At 42.0% G+C, this 19,588-nt stretch overlaps 1 protein-coding gene across 2 annotated transcripts in view; it reads left to right on the plus strand.

Annotated features, from left to right (window-relative positions):
• The first annotated feature begins 6,752 nt into the window (after positions 1-6,752).
• The window catches only part of vps26c (VPS26 endosomal protein sorting factor C), a 66,236-nt gene continuing 53,400 nt past the window's right edge, over positions 6,753-19,588 (plus strand). Inside the window, exon 1 of one of the 2 annotated variants that reach the window (XM_078560303.1) lies at positions 6,753-6,928. In XM_078560303.1, coding sequence (XP_078416429.1) covers positions 6,872-6,928 — 57 coding nt within the window. In that variant the 5' untranslated portion in view covers positions 6,753-6,871. The remainder of the gene's footprint in view (positions 6,929-19,588) is intronic. The other variant, XM_078560304.1, reaches the window with a different exon arrangement.

The following is a 19,588-nucleotide window of genomic DNA, read 5'->3' on the forward strand; positions in this document are numbered from 1 at the left end:
TCCACCTATCATTGCTCCACACCCCCCCAAACAGTATAAATTTCATGACATTTTTAACTTCCCTTTAGATCTGAAGAAGAGTCATAAGGACTTGAAACATTAACTCTTTTTTTCTCTCCACAGATGCTGTTAGACCTGCTGAGTTTTTCCAGCATTTTCTGTTTTTCTTTCAGATTTCCAGCATCTGCAGTATTTTGCTTTTATATCAAAGGAAGGCTTAGATTGTTTTATTGAGAAGCAAGTGCAAGTTATTTACGTTCGGAGACAATGGCAGTGGTCTCTGAGTTAAAAATGAGCAGACTCTGAGTCTCCCAAAATTCCAGAAAGGTTTAGAAGGCACTGAGTTGTAAATAGCTATGCTGTTAACTGTTCATTTACTTCTAAGATGAAAAGTAGTTGAGGTCAAGTGTAGCTAATCAACATTGCCTGGGTGCAAGGTTAATGTGTTTCACGTTGCCTTGGGGAAAGAGGGCTGGGGAAGCCATTTCTGTGATCAGGTTACAGGCTTCCCTACAAATTATTGAATATCACAGGCAGACAGCAGTTCTGAGTGGTCAGCAGAGTGAAAAGGCTGCTTGACATCATGAGTTACCATTGCCAGATGCTTGGGGAGTCGATCTCTAGACTAAGGGACAAAACTTGCAGCCTTCTATGGATTCTGCAAGATTCATCCTGGCATGGCCAGGAGAAAGAACAATCATCAGAACAGGCTTTATTGCTGGCGATAAATTTAAGAAACTCTCTGAAAATTGAGGAAAGTGCCTGGAGACAGTCTCTCCAATCGGCAAAATGGCGTTATGGGAACCTATTGGAAGCTGGGAGTAACTGTGGACTGCTTGTTATAAGGACTAATTCCGTGGAGAATGCAATGGGTTGCAAGTATATAAGGGGAATGTTCCTTTCTGTAATTTAAAGTATAAGTTGCTTACAAAAAGAAAATATTATTTAGTCATTGAGTTTTTAGTCATTTATTACAGTAAAAGTTTTAAAACATGGAATCTTGCCATGTCTAGTCTTTCAGTTATTGACTGGATTTTCAAATCTCTTTTCAGAAGTTACCTGTCTACAGAGATTATAACAATAGTAAAACATCCCACGTCACTTCACAGAAGTGTTACCTTGCAATCACTGTTGCACAGGACCATACTTGATGAACACTTGTGGAGATAGCGGTCATGAAGATGTGATGTGGTGCAAGGGACTATGCCCAAGCTCCCTGTTCTCTCCCTTCTGCATTTTTTGAAATGTGAAAAAACTTAACAGTATTCAAAAATAGAGTCTGTATTCCAATATTCCCCTGGCATGGACTTCTTCACTTGACCTGTTAGGATAAAAAGTGCAAAGAAAATGTTTAATTTCTTTAGCTTTACATTATTCTATCCATGTAAAGAAGATAGTTAAAATCCATCAGCTGATGGTTGGTTAATTGCCTAAGATGCAGGTTTAGTTGCCTGAAGTACCATCAGTGGAAGATCTCCTTCCGTCAGGCTGAAGCTAAGAACAAACCTAAGTCATCGCCAACCTCCTGGAAGAAAAGTTTCTTGATTGCCAGGAACTCTGGCTCAGACTTCTAAGCTGCATTTTCCTCAACTTTTTACTTCACTTGCAATTGATATTGAACTACTGCTTACTCTGCATTTACCTCAACACCGAACTAGATTTAGAATCATAGAATGCTTACAGCACAGGAGGCCACTTGCCCTGTTGTGTCTGTGCTGACCCTCTGAAGGAGAAATTCACCTACTGCCTCTCCCCTGCCTTTTCCCTGTAGGCCTTTTTAATGTTTATCTTTGCCCACATCTGTTTTTTCTGGCTGTGAAGCTTATGAACAAAATTTCGAAATGTTTCTAAGTGCATAGTAAGACTGCTGTGGCACCTTCCCTACACACAGCATAATATGCAATAATAACCATCACACAGTGACTGCAGAAACACAGGGACAACTCATAATATCAACATATTCACAATACCACCCATACTGTCGCCGCACACTCATCAAGTAATGTAATTAGAACTTTCTTTCCAATTTTTTAGTCTTCAGAGATAGACACCCCTCAATGCAACGGTGCTTTTCTTCTGTGTCAGGGTCAGTAATATCAAACTTGATTATGAATTGCCGAAAAGGTCCTCTGGGACTTCTACTGGAATTCTGTCACCTATCATTGTTTTTGCAACAACTACATTTGAAAGCCATTGGCAATTTGATCAAGCTTGTATTCCTTTGAAATATTTTAGCAGTCCAGTTATCTGGGCTGGTTAAGGAGAGAGATTATTTCAATTTGGTCTGATTGCAAATGATAAGTAATAGGCTGAAATCAAAATGCAATTTTTCTCCATCAGGAAGGGAAGAGCAATAGTTTATTTGGCAGCCAAGGTAAGTGAGTTCACCAGAAATCAATTAAAGCTGTGGCAACACCTGCCAATCTCTGACCCAACCGTTAAAAAATAAAATTAATATGAAGTTGGCACCATTTACATATTAGTTGCAGCAAAACAAACACCCATCAATGCTCTTCATCTAAGTGCAGTGATAAAATTTAATAGAAAGCCTTATAACCTTCGTAACCATTATGCAGAATTTACAGCACATCAGATCATTCAGCCCCATTGATCTTTTATACTCCACTCAAAGGATGATAAAAATGTGGAACTTGCAATCATATATGGGGTAATTGTAGTGAATAGCATAAATACATTGAAGAGAAGCTAGAGAAGCACATAAGGGAAAAGGGAGTAGAAAAATCTACTGAAAGGTTAAACGACGAAGGGTGGGAGAAAGCTCATGTGGAGCACAAACACCAACATAGAACAGTTGGGGCAAATTGTCTGTTTCTGTGCTGTAGACGCTATGGCTCGATTTTATTGTCAAGGGCAAAGTGACCATGCTTGCCGGTGACCTCGAACAAAACCAACCACAAAGATAGCGATCTGTGTGGCATAGATTTCACCTTTCTGGTTGTTAATTTGATTCTGGCGCCAACTATAGAGGACCTCCTGCATCCAAAAGCAAAAATGTCATCCAAACTGCTAAGCGCCAATCACATCGAAAAATTCTCAGACAGCAAACCAGGAAACAAAGAGAACTGATTATACTTAATTTTAAAGATATTTTACCGAGAGCAGAATGAAGATCGGGGTATGCACATGTGATTAATGTAGACACTGAAATCTTATAAAGAGATGTAAATAAATCCTAATTATATTTAAACCTATTGTCACGGTCAGAATTAATGTGTATTCTTACTGTCCATGATTAATATGATTTTGTGTGTGAGGTGTGTGTATTTTTACCCTGAGTGGTTGTCCCAGATTAAAATAATCCCAGTGGCAAGGCTTTTTGTGAGTGTTAAAACAAAGGTTACCTATTAGCCCACACTTGCCCTGGAAGTTTTAAAAACACGACATCTCACTCGCTTGACTCACACACACTCTCACTCACATGACTATATATGAAGGAAAAAAATACGATTAATATGTGTGACGAACCCAAAGGAAAAAAAAAACTTAAACTTACCTTTCAAGATGAAGATTGGGCTTTGGAGGCTGAGAACTACAGTTCCCAGTGGTCTCTGCTCATGCGCAGATTGTTCTTTTTTATGATCTTCGGTTTCTGTGCATGTGCGAATGCTGGTGCATTCAAATGACGAATGGCTTCACATGAGCAGTTGGTCCATTTTCTCATTGTTGAGCTGGTCAATGGCCCTGCACACATGCTCAGTTTGTTTCTTTTGTTTTCCCGCTGGAAACTGTTCGTGTGTGCCAGTGCAGAAGGGAAACAAGAAAAAAGTGAAACCGTGGGAAAAGAAGGTCAGGTGACCCAGAAGAGAACGTCATTCGGGAGAAAGTGCCAGAAGAAGCTGGAGACAGGAAAGGGACCAGGAACAGGTCCCTAAACAAAGAAGAAGTCTTAAACCAGGGAGTGGGACAGAACAAGGTCCCATGAAGACAGTCAAGTCAAGGGACAAGGATAGGAATCTGAAACAGATCCTGTTAAGGGAGGTTACAAGTGAGAAGCGAGAAAAAGGCTCTGAATTAAATAGACAGAGCTGCGAGGAACATACATGGAACGAGGTGGGCTTGCAAGAAGCCAGAAGATCTGAGGAGACAGCTGAAGCTTGGCGATTCCTTACTACGGGCCTTTGGAGCAGTGGTTTTATGCTTGACATAGTCGAATATCTGAGAGTCTTTGTGGAAGCTGAAGCTTGAATGCATGTAGAGATCCAGGGAAAAGGAACCTTGAAAAGAGAGGATGAAACCCCGGAGGTGGATCCTTGTTGGAAATATCCAAGTGAAAGCATTGTCTGGGAGAGAATTCCAGGGTGAGTTCTTCGAATGTGGAGATTGGAAGCCCTCGTGAGAGAGACAGGGTTTCATTGAGACCGGTTGGCTCACAGTGTGATGAGCGTCTATGGGGGTTGATGAGAAATCTGTAGAAATTTGGTTTTGGAGTGCTGTATGTCTAACTACAGTTTACCTATTAATTTAGATGGACTGTATACTGACTGTGAACATTAGAGTATAAGATAGATTTTGTGACTTGAGTTATCTTTACAAATTTGTATATATATCTATAAAGGGGTGGAGTAGTGTAATATAGTTAATCTTTTCTTGTTTAACAGATGTTTTATTCTTTTGTTAAAAGTCCATCAGCAGACTCCTGTGACCTTGTTCAGTTGCCACCCTCCATGTTTCTAATCAAAAAATAAAAGTTAGGGTCTATAAAGCCAGGTTCCACCCTGGGATCTGAATTGTCCAGCAGCTGGGACAACAAATGTATAATTATCTTAGACTCTCTTTTGTGGCAGGCCTGTAGTTTCTGAGATGAGTTGACATAAAGGTGTAGTAAGCATAGGTTTCTCAGTAAGCTGCAAGGCTTCTTGTAGTTGAATTTCCAGGAGGTTGCTTCTTAGGTGAACTTGAAGTTAGAACAGTTTGGTGAGAGTCCTTCTCTCACTTTCAACATATTGCTGTTTATTATCTTGGCTGCTTAGTTGGTTCAATGGCTTTCCAATGGTTTGTTCTCTGCAGAGCAAATTCTAGCTGTTTTAAAAGCAGGCAACAAACATGGCTGTCTCATCCATGTGACCTGTTACATGTCCAAAGCCCTTTTCTGAACAAGGTGGATGGTCAGGTTGATAAACATCCTACGTTGTCAATGACACTTTGAAATTTACCTTGTCTGTGTCCGGATGAGGTACCATCGTAATACAATGAGGTCGATGGGGACCCATTCACATCCGTATAACACACATGGAGTGCCTTTTGTCCATGGTGAACCAGAAAGTCTAGACAGCTGGAATGCTGTAGACATTTTGTTGATGTTCCATCCTTTAACAAAGGGATGTGTGAATTTCCTGGATGGCTGTGACTGTCCATATTTAATTAGGTATTTGCTTGAATCTCAGAACTGTCTGGAGCTGACACTGCCAAAGGTCACATGATTGACAGCGGACATTTTAATAGTCTGTTTCTGTTCAAAATTTTAAAGTATTGTCTTAATGCTCGTAATATACTGAAAACATGACACGTGGAATTTTTAATATCATGGAGAAATTTTATAAAACTAGTTTTTCAGGGCCAGCGAAGTTGTTCACCAGTAATTATGAACGTAATATTCTGTTTAAAAACCCAGTTACATCTCATTCAACAAAGTACAGCTTTGCATAGAGTTTTTGTGGCAAGAGTATTCACATAAAAGTGGAAGTTCATGTCAACTGAAGTGATTTCAAAAGATTTCCACCTGCAGGAACTTCAACAATGCATCCTGTGGGGGAGCAAGGAATCACTGACTGCAATTTCTGGGTTTTTGCTTTTAACCACACGTGTGAATGCCAGAGGTTGCTATCAGTTTCAGATGTAATGACAACAAATGCTGACACTGTTACTGTCACTGCCTTTACAACCGCAAAATTGGAGATAAAGATACAACCTCCCATTCCATGTCCTGCTATTCACTTTTCATAAAACAAGACTTTCATGACCACCATGACATCTCAAAGCGCTTTGCTGCCAAAGAAGTACTTTTGAAGTGTAGTCGCTACTGTAATGCAGGAGACCCAGCAACCCATATGCACACAGCAAACTCCGACAAGCAGCAAGTGATGATGACCAAATAATCTGTTGATTGAAGGATAAATATTGGACACTGGGGATGGCTCGTATGGACTCGAATCGCTAACTCTGTTTCTCTCTCCACAGATGCTGTCAGACCTGCTGGGTTTTTCTAGCATTTTCTGTTTTTATATAATATTTCCAAACATCCGCAGTATTTTGCTACGATCATCTCTCTGCTCGCTGACTGGCAGCCCCACTCAAAACGTTCAACCGAGACTCCCAGGCTGAGCCCAGGAAATGAGGGACAATCTCTTAAACTACGGGACAGTTGGTCACTCTGGCCTGAGACATTTGTAGGCGCACCGCTTGGAAAGGGCTGTTGTGCCATGATTATGCCTTCCTGGATGCTTTCTACATTGTAAGCGCAGCAAGAAGCGTCAGAAACATAAGGGCAAATTGGAGGAGGAGTTATAGAGGGGGGAGGGGGGGGGTAAAAACCCAGAGCTGCTTTCGGCTCCTTGGACGTGAGAGGCCATGGAAGCTGCATCCTCAACTGTTCGCCCCGGTGCACGCTGGGAAGGGGCAGGAGGAGCAGGAGGAGCAGGAGGAGCGGGCGGCGGCGTGAGAGTCACGTGATGATGGGAGGAGCGGGCGGCGGATGCCCGAGTCACGTGACGGTGGGAGGAGCGGGCGGCGGCGGCGCGAGTCACGTGACGGTGGATGGACTCCCCCTCCCCCCCGGGCCTGGCGAGAGGGGCGCGCGAGAGTCAGCTGACGGTAACGGCCACCGTTGCCGGTCGGTGGAGCCGCCGCCGCCATGGGGTCGGTCGTGGACATCAAGCTGAAGCGGGCGAACAAAGTTTATCATGAGGGGGTGAGTTGCAGCCGCTCTGACTCTGCACCCCTTGCTGACCACAGCGGCATCTTTTGCTGCTTCCACTCCGGTTCCAGCTGTTTGCGATATTTACAGTTGGGGTGGGGGGGCGGTGGCCATCACTTCACAGCCCGTCTCCCCAGATCAGGAGGACTGTTTGTTTCGGAGTCGTGACTGGATCTTGCCCGGACCATGTTAAGATGCCATCCATGTCTCTTTTTTTTAAAAAAAAATCTCTACCATAATATATGGTGTTGTTCATGTTACCTGCTGCTGAGCACCATGCACCCCTGGCTGAAAATGTGAATTGGGCACCTGTCCCCACAGTCCTAGGCATTGCCATTCTGAAGCTGCACCAGATGAGGTTGAACCGTCTTCCTGTTTTTTTTTCTGTACCCCATTCCTAAGGAAATGTCTACATTTAGCTGTGACTCACTGAAAAAAATTAAATACTGAACATTTATATAGCACTTTTCACGACTACTAGATGTCACAACATGCCTTGCATTCAATGTTGAACTTTTTTTTGCAGCTCACTGTTGAGGAGCAGCACTTGTGGCAACTAATTTGTACACAACAAACTCCCACAAACAGCAGCATGATCATGACCAGATAATCTGTAGAGTTGATTTTGTGATAAATATTGGCCAGGGCACTGCGATTGACTCCTTTGCTCTTCTTCAGAATCGCGTCATGGGACCTTTTACATCCACTTGAGCAGGAAGATGGGGCCTCAGTTTAGCATTTTTAGTACTTTTTCTTGCTGTGGGCAAATTGGTTGCTGCGTTTCCTACACTACAACAGTGACTACACCTCAATATTACTTCATTGGCTATATTGAGGTGTCCTCTGGTCATAAAAGGCACTTTATAAATGCAAGTGTGTTTTTTGTTCTGGGTCACAAGGTTGTGGGCTCAAGTCCTGTTGCATGCATAGACTTGAGCTTATGCTGAGGGTATAATTTTGTACAGGGAATAGTTTATTTTGTTATTGTGGCCTTAAGTTGAGCACATATCTGTCAGAATGGTTTATGGTAGGATTGAGTTGATAACCCCTAGCAGTGCAGAAATCAAATTTATTGGCGTGGAAAGAGATGGAAATTAAGTTTGCTTTAAACATCCAAAAATTCCAACTGAAATGTATATTACACAGCTTTGAGGTTGTGGTTATTAATAATCATTCTTACGCAGGTAATTGCTGCTGTTTGTAGCTACTCCTACCAAGAGATCTGCTGTCGTGGTATGTCATGATCACCTGTCTTGCGCCATCCTTTCGCATCCGCTGTAGCTTGTCTGCAATCGCTCTATGATGTTCTTCAGCTACACCTGGGTCGGTCCCTCTTTCTGCTGCCCTCCACTTTTCCCTCTAGAAGTGATCTTTGTAACTTTTGAGCTCTGATGAAATGGCCGAAATGCTGACATTTTCTTTTCTAGATGTCATTTTTTAGAGCTCTTTCTGCTCTTGTAATTCAAGCACGTCTTTATTTGTCTTATAGCCTGTATATGGCCTTTTAAGCAAACGTCTTAACATCCACCTTTCAAAGGCCTCCATTTTCTTCCACAGATCTTATTGTCCAGGCTTCTGAGGCATTGAGGAAAATAGATAGAATTTAGCTTTTTATGATTTTTTTTTTCCTTGTTACAAACAGGAGTTTTCTTGTTAACACACTTTTCATCTTCACAAAATTACTTCTGGCTATCTCTGTCTGCTTTCTGATCACGTTTGCCATTTCCTGTTGCCATTTTCTCTAAACATACAAACTTATCTAATTGTTCCAGTGTCACACCATCGACTTCAATCTTCACTCTTTCTACTAATATATATCTTCTGACTACCATTGGTTTTGTCTTGTTGGTGTTGATACTCAATCCATACTTTAAACTTCTAGACAAAAACAAAGATACCTGGAAAAACTCAGCAGGTCTGGCAGCATTGGTGGAGAGGAGCACAGTTGACGTTTCGAGTCCACATGACTCTTCAACAGAACTAAGTAAAAATAGAGAAGGAGTGAAATATAAGCTGGTTTAAGGGGGTGGTTGGGACAAGAAGAGCTAGGTAGAGGGCCAGTGATAGTTGTTAGCACATTCCTTTAGATAATATCACCACCTTCAACACCTCTTTGTCCTTTTGTCTGTGACATCTTTTGGTTATCTCCACCTATCACTGGCCCTCTACCTAGCTGCTCTTGTTTTGTTTTGGATTTCCAGCATCTGCAGTTCTTTGCTTTTAAACTTTTAGATTCACTTCATCAATGATACTTTGGAGAGCCTCATCTGATTCTCTGATTATGCATGTAGCACTGTATCATCAGTGTACCACATGCTTATGTTCTTGCCTCCAGATTTTAATCCAGGAAGTACATCTAATTTTCTGAATATTTGTTCAGTGTACAGATTGAATAATTTGTAGCTTATTAGAAAATCACTGTTGGGATCAGTTAAATGTAGTTTCTTGTTAAAATAGATGTCATTTTTGCCTGATAAAAGGCTTTCACGTTTGAGTACCAGTAAAAGGTATTGACTCATTTTGTACAGAACAGTACTGCGAATTAGGTTGTTGGGAGTTGGGGAGAAGAGAGGCATTTTAATTATGTGATGCATTTGTGTGCCAAGATGTGATGTGCTGTCATGGAATGAAATAGTGTGGCATATGATGGTGCTAAGACAAACTCGGCCAAAGTGAAGGTCACACTTGCACACCAGTTAGTGGATACTTATCATTAGAGAAGTGGTTCTGAAACTTTTTCATCCATTGACAACTTAGGCCCTGCTGACTACCTTTCGGCCCTATTTCCGTACCTTCTCCCCCACCCCCTCACTTGCCACCACAAAAACTGTCATCAGAATTAATGGGAAGAATTCTGCTTTTGATGTGACGCCAAATAGATGATGTCTGTTTCCAAATTGGAAACATTAGGTCTCTTGTAAGACTCCACAATCAGTCGAGTCCTTTTTGTTTTCAGCCCCACAGGTGTTGAAATTCCAATCTTGCAGTTGTATGCTGGAGCAGTAACATAAATCTTGCTTATTAAAACTACATTGTTGTTCATGCTTATGATGACTCTTGCCATGCACATGGAACTGGCCTGGTTTTGTGATGTCATGCAGTTGTGCGGTGAGCGCTCTGGCCTGTTTTCTCATGTGTCATCAGTTGAGAAAAGTCTATAGGGTCAGTTAATGACAGAGAATGCAGCAGGGGTTATTTTATCAGCAGTTTTGTAATTTGCAGTAGGCTGTGGCGATAACCTTAACCAAGCTCAATCTGCTTTCACCTGATGCTTACTTGATTGCACTTTCCAGGAGGAGCCATTGAATATCAGTAAGGAAAGGAAACTCCAGCTGTTTTGTGCTCCTTTCTAATCCAGAGACAGTGAAGATAATTGGTTCCATAACAGTGTTCATACAGAAATAATAGCATGTTGGGAACTTGACCTGTGTCATTCAGGATTGTAAGGTCTGGTACTACACTGGGTACTATCTTGTAAGCATCAAGAAGCTGGTATTATTTCATTTACCATATGTGTGTCTGATTTTCAGCTTTTTAACTTACTAGCTGACATTTTTCTATTTTCCTTTCTATTCTTGATTCTGCTTCCATTACTTTTTCTGCTATACCTTTCCATGTCCTAACGCCTTCCCTTAAAAAATACCTGTTAGTTTTGGTAGTCTTAAAATTAAGATCCAAGTAACTCATTCACCAACTAATGCAAATAGTTTTCCTGATTTACATGGTCAAAATTTTTCATGGCTTTGAACATCTCCTTTGAATCTCTTCAATCTTCCCTGCTCTAATGAAAGTTGTGGTTTCTGTGGTCACAGCTCAGAACTGGAGCATCTCATTCCTGATATTGGTGAATCTCTTCCACATTCTCTCCCCTTGTCTTCCCTCAAGCTAAGTTGCTCAAAACTGGACACCATATTTGGCTGCAACCAATGAGATTGATTTGTTTATGGCCTATTAATAGAGCCTTTGGTCCCTATCAAACATTAGGTGCTTTGTCTTTTCTTCCATTCCAACTGATGCTCTCCTCTCATTTAGATTTTTAAAAAATTATTCCTTCATGAGATGTGGGCGTCGCTGACATGGCAAGCATTTGTTGCCTATCCGTAATTACCCTTGAACCGAGTGGCTTGCCATTCAGAGGGGCACTTAAGAGTCAACCATAATGCTGTGGGTCTGGAGTCTCATGGAACAGGTAAGGATGGCAGACTTCCATCTCTAAAGAACATTAGTGAACCAGATGGGTTCTCACGATAATCAATGATATTTTCACGGCACCATTACTGAGACCAGCTTTCAATTACAGATTTTTATTAATTGAATTTAAATTGCAACAGCTGCATTGGGATTTAAACCTCTGTCCCCAGAGCATTAGCCTGGACGTCTGGTTTAGTAGTTGTGTGACATTACCACTGGGCCACCATCTCCCCGCCTGTTGTTGGGTGCCAAACCCCATAGGCTCTGCAACATAAGAGTCCTGATTGTAGAGGAGTGCACCAACGCATGTCTGTTTTCTGCTTTTATCTTGTGCCTCGTGATTTGAAATCAGATTTGTACGCCCACTATTCTGTGGCTCTACAACATCAGAATCTTGTAGGTGGGTCATTTGTTCTTGGGAGTGCAGCTTACAGCTGGAGAGCTGTGCCTTTGTTGCAGCAAATGTGGGGGGTAATGCACTTGATAAAGTTTGTACTGCTGGAAAACTCCAGTAATATCTATAATATTGATTTCAAAATCAGAACTTTCTCGGCAATCCTGTCTTAAGTAACCCAGAAAATTGTTTTGGCATTTTAACCAAGATCTTTGCTGAGATCTTCTAACAGTTTTCATAGAATTTTAATGCTGAGAAGATTCCAAATGTTTTGTATTTGGTGTACAACACTAAAGACTACTTAGGCAAAACAAAATTGGTTGTTTTTGCTTTAATTATTCCCCCACCTTTCCCAAACAGCTCTTGAGCTTCATCCTGAGATATCCTCCAACAGTATTTGCTTTAAGCAACTCCTCATTTGTGACAATTTCAATCTTCACTTAAGCTACCTTTGCCCCCTCTCTAAATTTAGTGCCCTTCTTGTCCTCTTGAAACCTCTCCCTCCACATAAACTCACCTAGCCAGAGTCACTCAACCTTGCCACCATGAAGCCTCTAGTCCTTTGGTCTCATCGCAAGTCAGGCTATTTCTGACCACTTATTTATATTACTTTCCACCTGCATGTCCCTGCTTCTGCCCAAGGAGAAAAGAAGCCTCTTTGCCCCAAATTGTTTACAACTGCACTTTCAAACTGTCTAGCCATTGGCCCTTCATTTGCTATAATTAAGCTATTGGTTTGCTCAACTGCTTTCAATGCCCTGGTCCTGAGAAAAAGCATCACTGTCTGTCGTCCCTGTTGTTTCCTCTGGTATAATTGCTCATTTTCTCCCTCAAGTTGAGTGTCACAAACTTAGGCATCTCTGCACAACTGGCTCACCCACCCATTACCGCAACCTGACTCGAGCACATCAAACTCTATCAGACCTCGTTGACCTCTGCAAAATGCACCCGGTACCTGAGGTTCATGTCTCTTTTCTCTGCTGCTCAGCATCTTTTACCCTCCCTCCACCCTCCTCTGACAAAAGTGCATGGAGCTCAGGGATTTTTTTTTATTGTCAATATTCATGCAGCTACCTCTGCTGCTTCTCTCCTTTCTTCATGTTCTTTCAGCCCCTCTCTTTTAAAATTGCTGTCATCATGCCGTCAACAAAACCCACACTCGGTTTCCAGATCCTTCTAACTACTGCCCTACTTCCAATTTCCTTTTCCACTTAAAAGTCCTTTAACGTGTTGTTGTCTCTCTGATCTATTTCACCCTAGCGGCTTTCTGATTGAATCCATTCAATCTGGCTTCTGCCCTTCCCAAAAAATAAAGCCAGAAACAAAATCATGAATGACATTCTCTGAGACTCTTGCATTATCCCACATCATCCTCCTTGATCTCTCCAAAGCTTTCAGCACAATCAAGCAACCATCCCCCAATGCTTCTTTGCTATTGTCCAATGTCATGGTACAGATCTCATTTGATTCAACTCTCAACCTGTCTAATCAGAGCCAGAGCAGCCCTAACAATGGCTCCTCTTTCTAATGCTACATTTTTTGCATTCAGCCATTCAAAGATCTATCCTTGGCATTGAGATGTTCCTCCTTGTCTGGGTCATCTGCTCCTCCTTGTGCATGTCATCAGCAGACTTGGTGTCAGATTCTGCATGTATGCGATTGATGACCTGCCCTACCTCTCCACAATTTTCGATCTTGCCTGGGCCATCAGTGCTGCTCTTTCCCTCTCTCTTCTGAATCCACCTTTCCCCTGTCATCCCTGCACCTTTCCCACCATATATCTTACCTAGCAGTATTTACAGTCATGTCAATGCCATGTCTAACCATGTTTTTATATCCATCACTACCCTTAGCCGTTCTAATTCCACATCCTTCTATGTTGATCCCTGAGGGAAAGAAACTCCCTTAAGTAACTTTGAACTGCACGTTCAAACCATTTGCATAATTCTTTAGCCAACAATTTATCCAACCACTCTCTCACCTCCATCTTTAAATTCCTTGCTTGGTTTAGGTATTCATTGCCAGGTCTGGCAGGACCATATCAAGTGCTATCTGTCCTCAATCACTGTCAAAATCCGTCACAACTTCAGGATTGTCATGAAGAGCAAATATAACTCCCAACTACTTCTCTCTGCTACCAGACATCTCAGTAAAACCCTTCTATGCCCCGGTCGTCCTCTTCAGTAAACAAGTGAGTGGAGCTCATGGGCTCCTTTGTCATGAAGATTGAAACCATCAGTGCCATTTCTGTTTCCGACCCTGCCACATGCCCTGAGCCAGTGTCTTTCACAATGTGGAACTTGCCTTCATTCTGCCCCTCCCCCAAGCCCCCTCCCAGCTCATCTCATCTATGTGAATCACCTCATGTTCCTTTTAACCTAATTTCAGCTAAGCTGCAGACTACCCAACTTGCCTTCCGGGCTTCCATACATCTGACTGTCATGAAGCTGTTGATGTATATAATATTTTGGGAAATATTTTTCTTTTTAAATAGAGGTTTAGCCTGCGGATGTGTATTAATTGGATTAAAGCTAGCTGGTCTGGGTGTTTTGATATGTGCTAGTTTTGATATGTAAGAGAGATAGCATGCATTTGCATTTTTTTGAATAAAGCATTCAAGAATTGGGGTGAAAACTTGACGTCTTTCTGGCAGTTACCAAGCAATATGTTTATATTACTAATAAAATTGGTACAATGAATGGGGCTTCATTGTTAAAAGGTAAAATTCAAAGAGTCTGGTGAGGCAATGAGAATTTGAATTCAATCAGTGGTGGTAGGTATAACTTCAGTTTTCGGGTGTGCAGCGCAGAGGCAATGTAAGATCAAAAGGCAGCTGTAAGCCTCCAACTGGCTCCACAGTGAAAAGAACCTCATTTTGAATTCGTATGGTGAAAGCGCTTTGCTTGGTGTTTGGTTAAGTCTATGGGTTGCTGTTGCCTTAATGGAGATTAGTTTGGGAATTTGTTAAAAGTTATGATAGTAATTTGTAACCATGTGTGTATATATATATATATATATATATATATATATATTTTAACCTGTGTAAATTAATAAAATGTTTCAATTAGTTTAATGTAAAACCTTGAACTGGTGGTCTGATTCCTGAATTTAGAGCCGCATCTCAAACATGACACTTAAAATTATAGGTTATGACGGTTGTTTAAAGTTTCCCTCTAGGATTTTTAAATAACTCTGCTTTACCAACTGCGTCGGCCATAACACTGACATTGATAATGGCTCGCTCTCCACAGGTAGTGTTCCCAATAATTTCTAAACCACCATCATCATTCTTCTTAAAAAGCCATCCTCGACTATTGGTGCCTATAAACCCACCCTATTTCAAACCGTTCTTTTCTCTCAAGTCTTTGAGTGTGTTGTTGCCTCCAATATCCACGCCTATCTGTCCCTGTTTGAAAATTTCCGATCAGATTTTCAACCCCGTCACAGAGCTAAAACTGCTCTATCCAAAGTCCCAAAGACGTTGTCCATGACACTAACCGTGGTGCATTATTCCTCTTTGCCCTTCTTGCTTCTGACATAGTCGACCACATCATATTTCTCCAACATCACTTCTGTTATCCATATTGGTGAAACCTCTGTTGTCCAGATTGCTGAGACTCCACTCATTTTTGCTCCGGTATCCAATTATAACAGAACAGATCCACTCTTGCCAATTACAGCCCCATCAGTCTACTCATGGTCATAAGCAAACTGGAACGTCTTGTCGACACTGCTATCAAGTGGCACTTAAGCAGCAATAACCTGCTCACTGATGTGCAGTTAGGGTTTCATTGGTTTTCATGAGGGCCACTCGTTACGACCTTAGTCTTGTTAGAATCATATCCCTTGAGACTGAATTTTTCTTTCACATAGTGGAAGGACATGGCGTTATCTGCACATTTGGATACTAAATGAGAGCGAGAAACTTGAGTCCCACACTAGTGTTCTGGAGTTAAACAAAGGTAACTACATAGGCATGAGGGCAGATTTGGCCCGAGTGGACTGGGCAGGAAGACTACAAGGTAGGACAGTTGATGAACAGTGGCAGATATTTAAGAAGATATTCATTCCTCCCAAGTAAAATATATTCCAAAGAGGAAGAAAAATGGTAAGAAGGGGAAAAAGCATCCATGGCTAAGCAAGAAATTTAAAGATAACGTAAAGGCAAAAGCTAAGGCATACCAAATTGCAAAGGTCAGTGGCAGACTGGAAGATTGGGAAACTTTTAAAGATCAGCAAAGGGTTACTAAAAAATAATAAAGAGCAAAGACAAATTATGAAAGAAAACTAGCGCAAAATATAAAAACTGATAGCAAAAGCTCCTACAAGTATTTAAAAGGAAAGAGAGTAGCTAAAGTGAATGTTGGTCCCTTGGAGGATGAGACTGGGGAGTTAATAGTGGGGGAATGCAGAAATGGCAGAAACGCTTAGTATTTTGCCTTAGTTTTCACGGTGGAGGACACTAGTACCACCCCAATAGTAACAGGTAGTGCAGAGGGTATAGAGAAGGAAGAACCATCACTAGAGAAAATGTACTGAACAAACTATTGGGACTAAAGGGTGACAAGTCCCTAGGACCTGATGGTCTACATCCCAGGGTCTTAAAGGAAGTGGCAGTGGAGATAGTGGATGCATTGGCTATAATATTCCAAAATTCCCTGGATTCTGGAAAGGTTCCAGTGGATTGGAAAAATGCTAATATAACGCCCTTATTCAAAAAGGGGGGGGAGGCAGAAAGTAGGAAACCATAGACCAGTTAGCTTAACGCCTGACGTTGGGAAATTGTTGGAATCCATTATTAAGGAAGTAATAATGGGACATTTGGAAAGTCAAAATGCAATCCATCAGTCAGCATGGCTTTATGAAGAGTAAATCGTATTTGACTAATTTGCTGGAGTTCTTTGAAGATGTAACATGCAAAGTGGATAATGGGGATCCTGTAGATGCAGGATATCTGGACTTCCAGAAGGTCTTTGATAAGGTGCTGCATAAAAGATTAATACACAAGATAAGATCACATGGAGTTAGGGGTAATATATGAGCTTGGATAGAGGATTAGCTAACCAACAGAAAGCAGAGTGTTGGGATAAATGGATCTTTTTCTGGATGGCAAGCTGTAACTAGTGGGGTGCCACAGGGTTCGGTCCTTGGGCCCCAACTATTTACAATCTATATTAATGACTTCGATTCAGATGTAGTAGATACTATAGCTAAATTTGCAGATGACACCAAAATAGGTGGGAAAGTAAGTTGCAATGAAGAAATAAGAAATTTACAAATGGATATGGACAGGTTAGGTGAATGGGCCAAAATTTGGCAGATGGAGCTCAACGTGGATAAGTGTGAGGTTATCCATTTTGGTCGGAAGAATAAAAAGGCGACTTATTATTTAAATGGAGAGAAACTTCAGAATGCTTCAGTGCCGAGGGATCTGGGATCTTGCATGAATCGCTGAAAGCTAGTATGCAGGTACAGCAGGTAACAAGGAAGGCAAATGGAATTTTGGCATTTATTGCTTAAGGAATAGAGTATAAAAATAGGGAAGTGTTGTTGCAACTGTACAAGGCATTGGTGAGACTGCACCTGGAGTACTGTGCACAGTTTTGGTCCCCTTACTTGAGGAAGGATGTAGTTGCTTTGGAGGCGGTTCAGAGGAGGTTCACTAGATTGATTCCAGAGATTGCGGGGCTTGTCTTATGAGGATAGATTGAGCAGTTTAGGCCGATACTCGCTAGAGTTTAGAAGAATGAGAGGAGATCTAATTGAGGTGTATAAGATGCTAAAGGGGATAGACAAAGTAGACGTGGAGTCGATGTTTCCCCTTGTGGGGCATTCTAGAATGAGAGGCCATAGTTTTAGGCGAAGGGGTGGTAGATTTAAATCAGAGATGAGGAGGAATCACTTTTCTTAAAGGGTTGTGAATCTGTGGAATTCACGACCCCAGAGTGCAGTGGATGCCGGGACGCTGAATAAATTTAAGGAGGAGATAGGCAGACAGATTTTTAATTAGCAACAGGTTGAAAGGTTATGGGGAGAGGGCGGGAAATTGGAGTTGAGGCTGAAATGAGATCAGCCATGATCATATTGAATGGCAGGGCAGGCTTGAGGGGCTGAATTACCTACTCCTGCTCCTAGTTCTTTTGTTCTAACCTAGGATTTTTTTCAAAAAGGAAGGTCATAAGTTCAACTTGGAACTGTAAACAAGCAGGCCTCTTCCAAGAAATCACCTGACCGTTATGGTACTTGAGGAAGATCTGGTTGTTTGTTTTGAACAGCAACCACTTCAATTGATGGGGAAAAAACACTGAAAAGGCGAAGGTTGGTAACTTGCTGGAAATCACTTGGAAGAGAGAAAAAAACTTAAGTTGTGAATCTGCTGGTTTTGAAGGCAGTCTTACTGGAGAACAAGCTGAGGAAGGAAGGTGATCCTAACTGGTTGCCTCTCTCTGTCGTTCTCTCTCCCTTGCTTGCAATTGTGTGTGGCTCTCAACCTGTAGTTAGAGAGCCCTCACCTGAATGTAACTAGTCTGCATTTGGACCTGCAAAGCTGAGATCAGTTGGTGAGAACTTTCAGATGTCCACCGGGACCAGCGGCCCGTCTTCACACGAGGGAACTCCAGGTCAACAGTGTCAAGACCCTGTGAACTTTATGCTTTATCTTATAACGCCTATCCTCTGAAGCCCATCTCTGCAGAGAGACACTATCTTTTTGTCCTTTATTTGTCTATGTGCGCGCTGGGGGAATTCTTTAGGAAGAGATAGATGGTTATACTTCCCAATGACGATTGTGTGTTAACCAGCACTTGCAAGTTGTTAAAAAGAAGTTTCGTTTTATAATAAACAATTGTTCTGAGTTTATTGAGAGAAGCCTGGTTGAAGACACTTTTATTCTGGGCGCCAGTGGGGAAATAGACGATTGGCTAATTTGGTGAGAAAACTAAACTTTTAAATTAATGGTACGGCCTGCGGAGTAGGTCTAGATCATACTGTCCATTCGTAACAGTCTAAACATGGATGAAGGAGTTCAATTTTACAGTTGAGTTGAGGGTGACTGCCCTTGATATCAAGCAGTTTAAACCAAGTGTGGCATCAAGAAGCCCTGGCAAAATTGAAGTAGATGGGAATCGGGAAAACTCTCCACTGGTTGGAGTCATACCTAGCATGAAGGATGATTGTTGTGGTTGTTGGTGGCCAATCATCCCAGCCCCAAGCTATTTGCTGAATTAGTTCTTCAAGGTAGAGCCCTAGGCGCATCCATCTTCCCTCCATTGTGAGGTCAGAGAGGGCATATTTGCTGCTGATTGCTTAGTTTTCAATACCCTTCGTGACTCAGAAACTGAAGCAAACCGGCACATATGCAGCAAGACTTGGACAATATTGAGGCTTGGGTTGATAAATGGCAAGTAACAAGTGCCACGCAATGACCATCTCCAACAAGAGCGAATCTAATCATCTCCCTTGACATGCAATGGCATTGCCATCTCTCAATCCCCCACCATCAATACCCTGTGGGTTACCATTGGACTAGCCATATAAATACCCTGGTCACAGGAGCAGGCCAGAGGCTGGGAATTGTGCAGCAAGTAACTCACCACCTAACTCCACTAAACCTGCCCTCCATCCACAAGGCACAAGTCAGGAGTGTGATGAAATACTCTCCACTTGCCTGGATGAGCGCAGCTCCAACAACATGAAAGAAAATTGACATTATCCACATCAAAGTGGCCTGCTTAATGGGACCCCATTCACCACCTTCAACATTCAGTCCCTCCACCACTGACGTACAGTGGCAGCAGTATGTTCCATATACAAAATGTACTGCAGCAACTCACCAAGGCTCCTTCAATGTCACCTTCCAAACCGTGACCTCTACCACCTAGAAGGACGAGGGCAGTAGACACATGAGAATGCCACCACCTGCAAGTTTCCCTCTAAGCCACAAACCATCTTGACTTGGAACCATATCACCATTTCTTTGCTGGGTCAAGGACCTGGAACTCCCTAACAGCACTGTAGGTATACGTATACCAGGTGGACTGCAGCGGTTCAAGAAGGGGGCTTACTACCAC

The sequence above is a fragment of the Cetorhinus maximus genome, chromosome 16, assembly GCF_964194155.1.
Source record: "Cetorhinus maximus chromosome 16, sCetMax3.hap1.1, whole genome shotgun sequence".
NCBI classification, from domain to species: domain Eukaryota; kingdom Metazoa; phylum Chordata; class Chondrichthyes; order Lamniformes; family Cetorhinidae; genus Cetorhinus; species Cetorhinus maximus.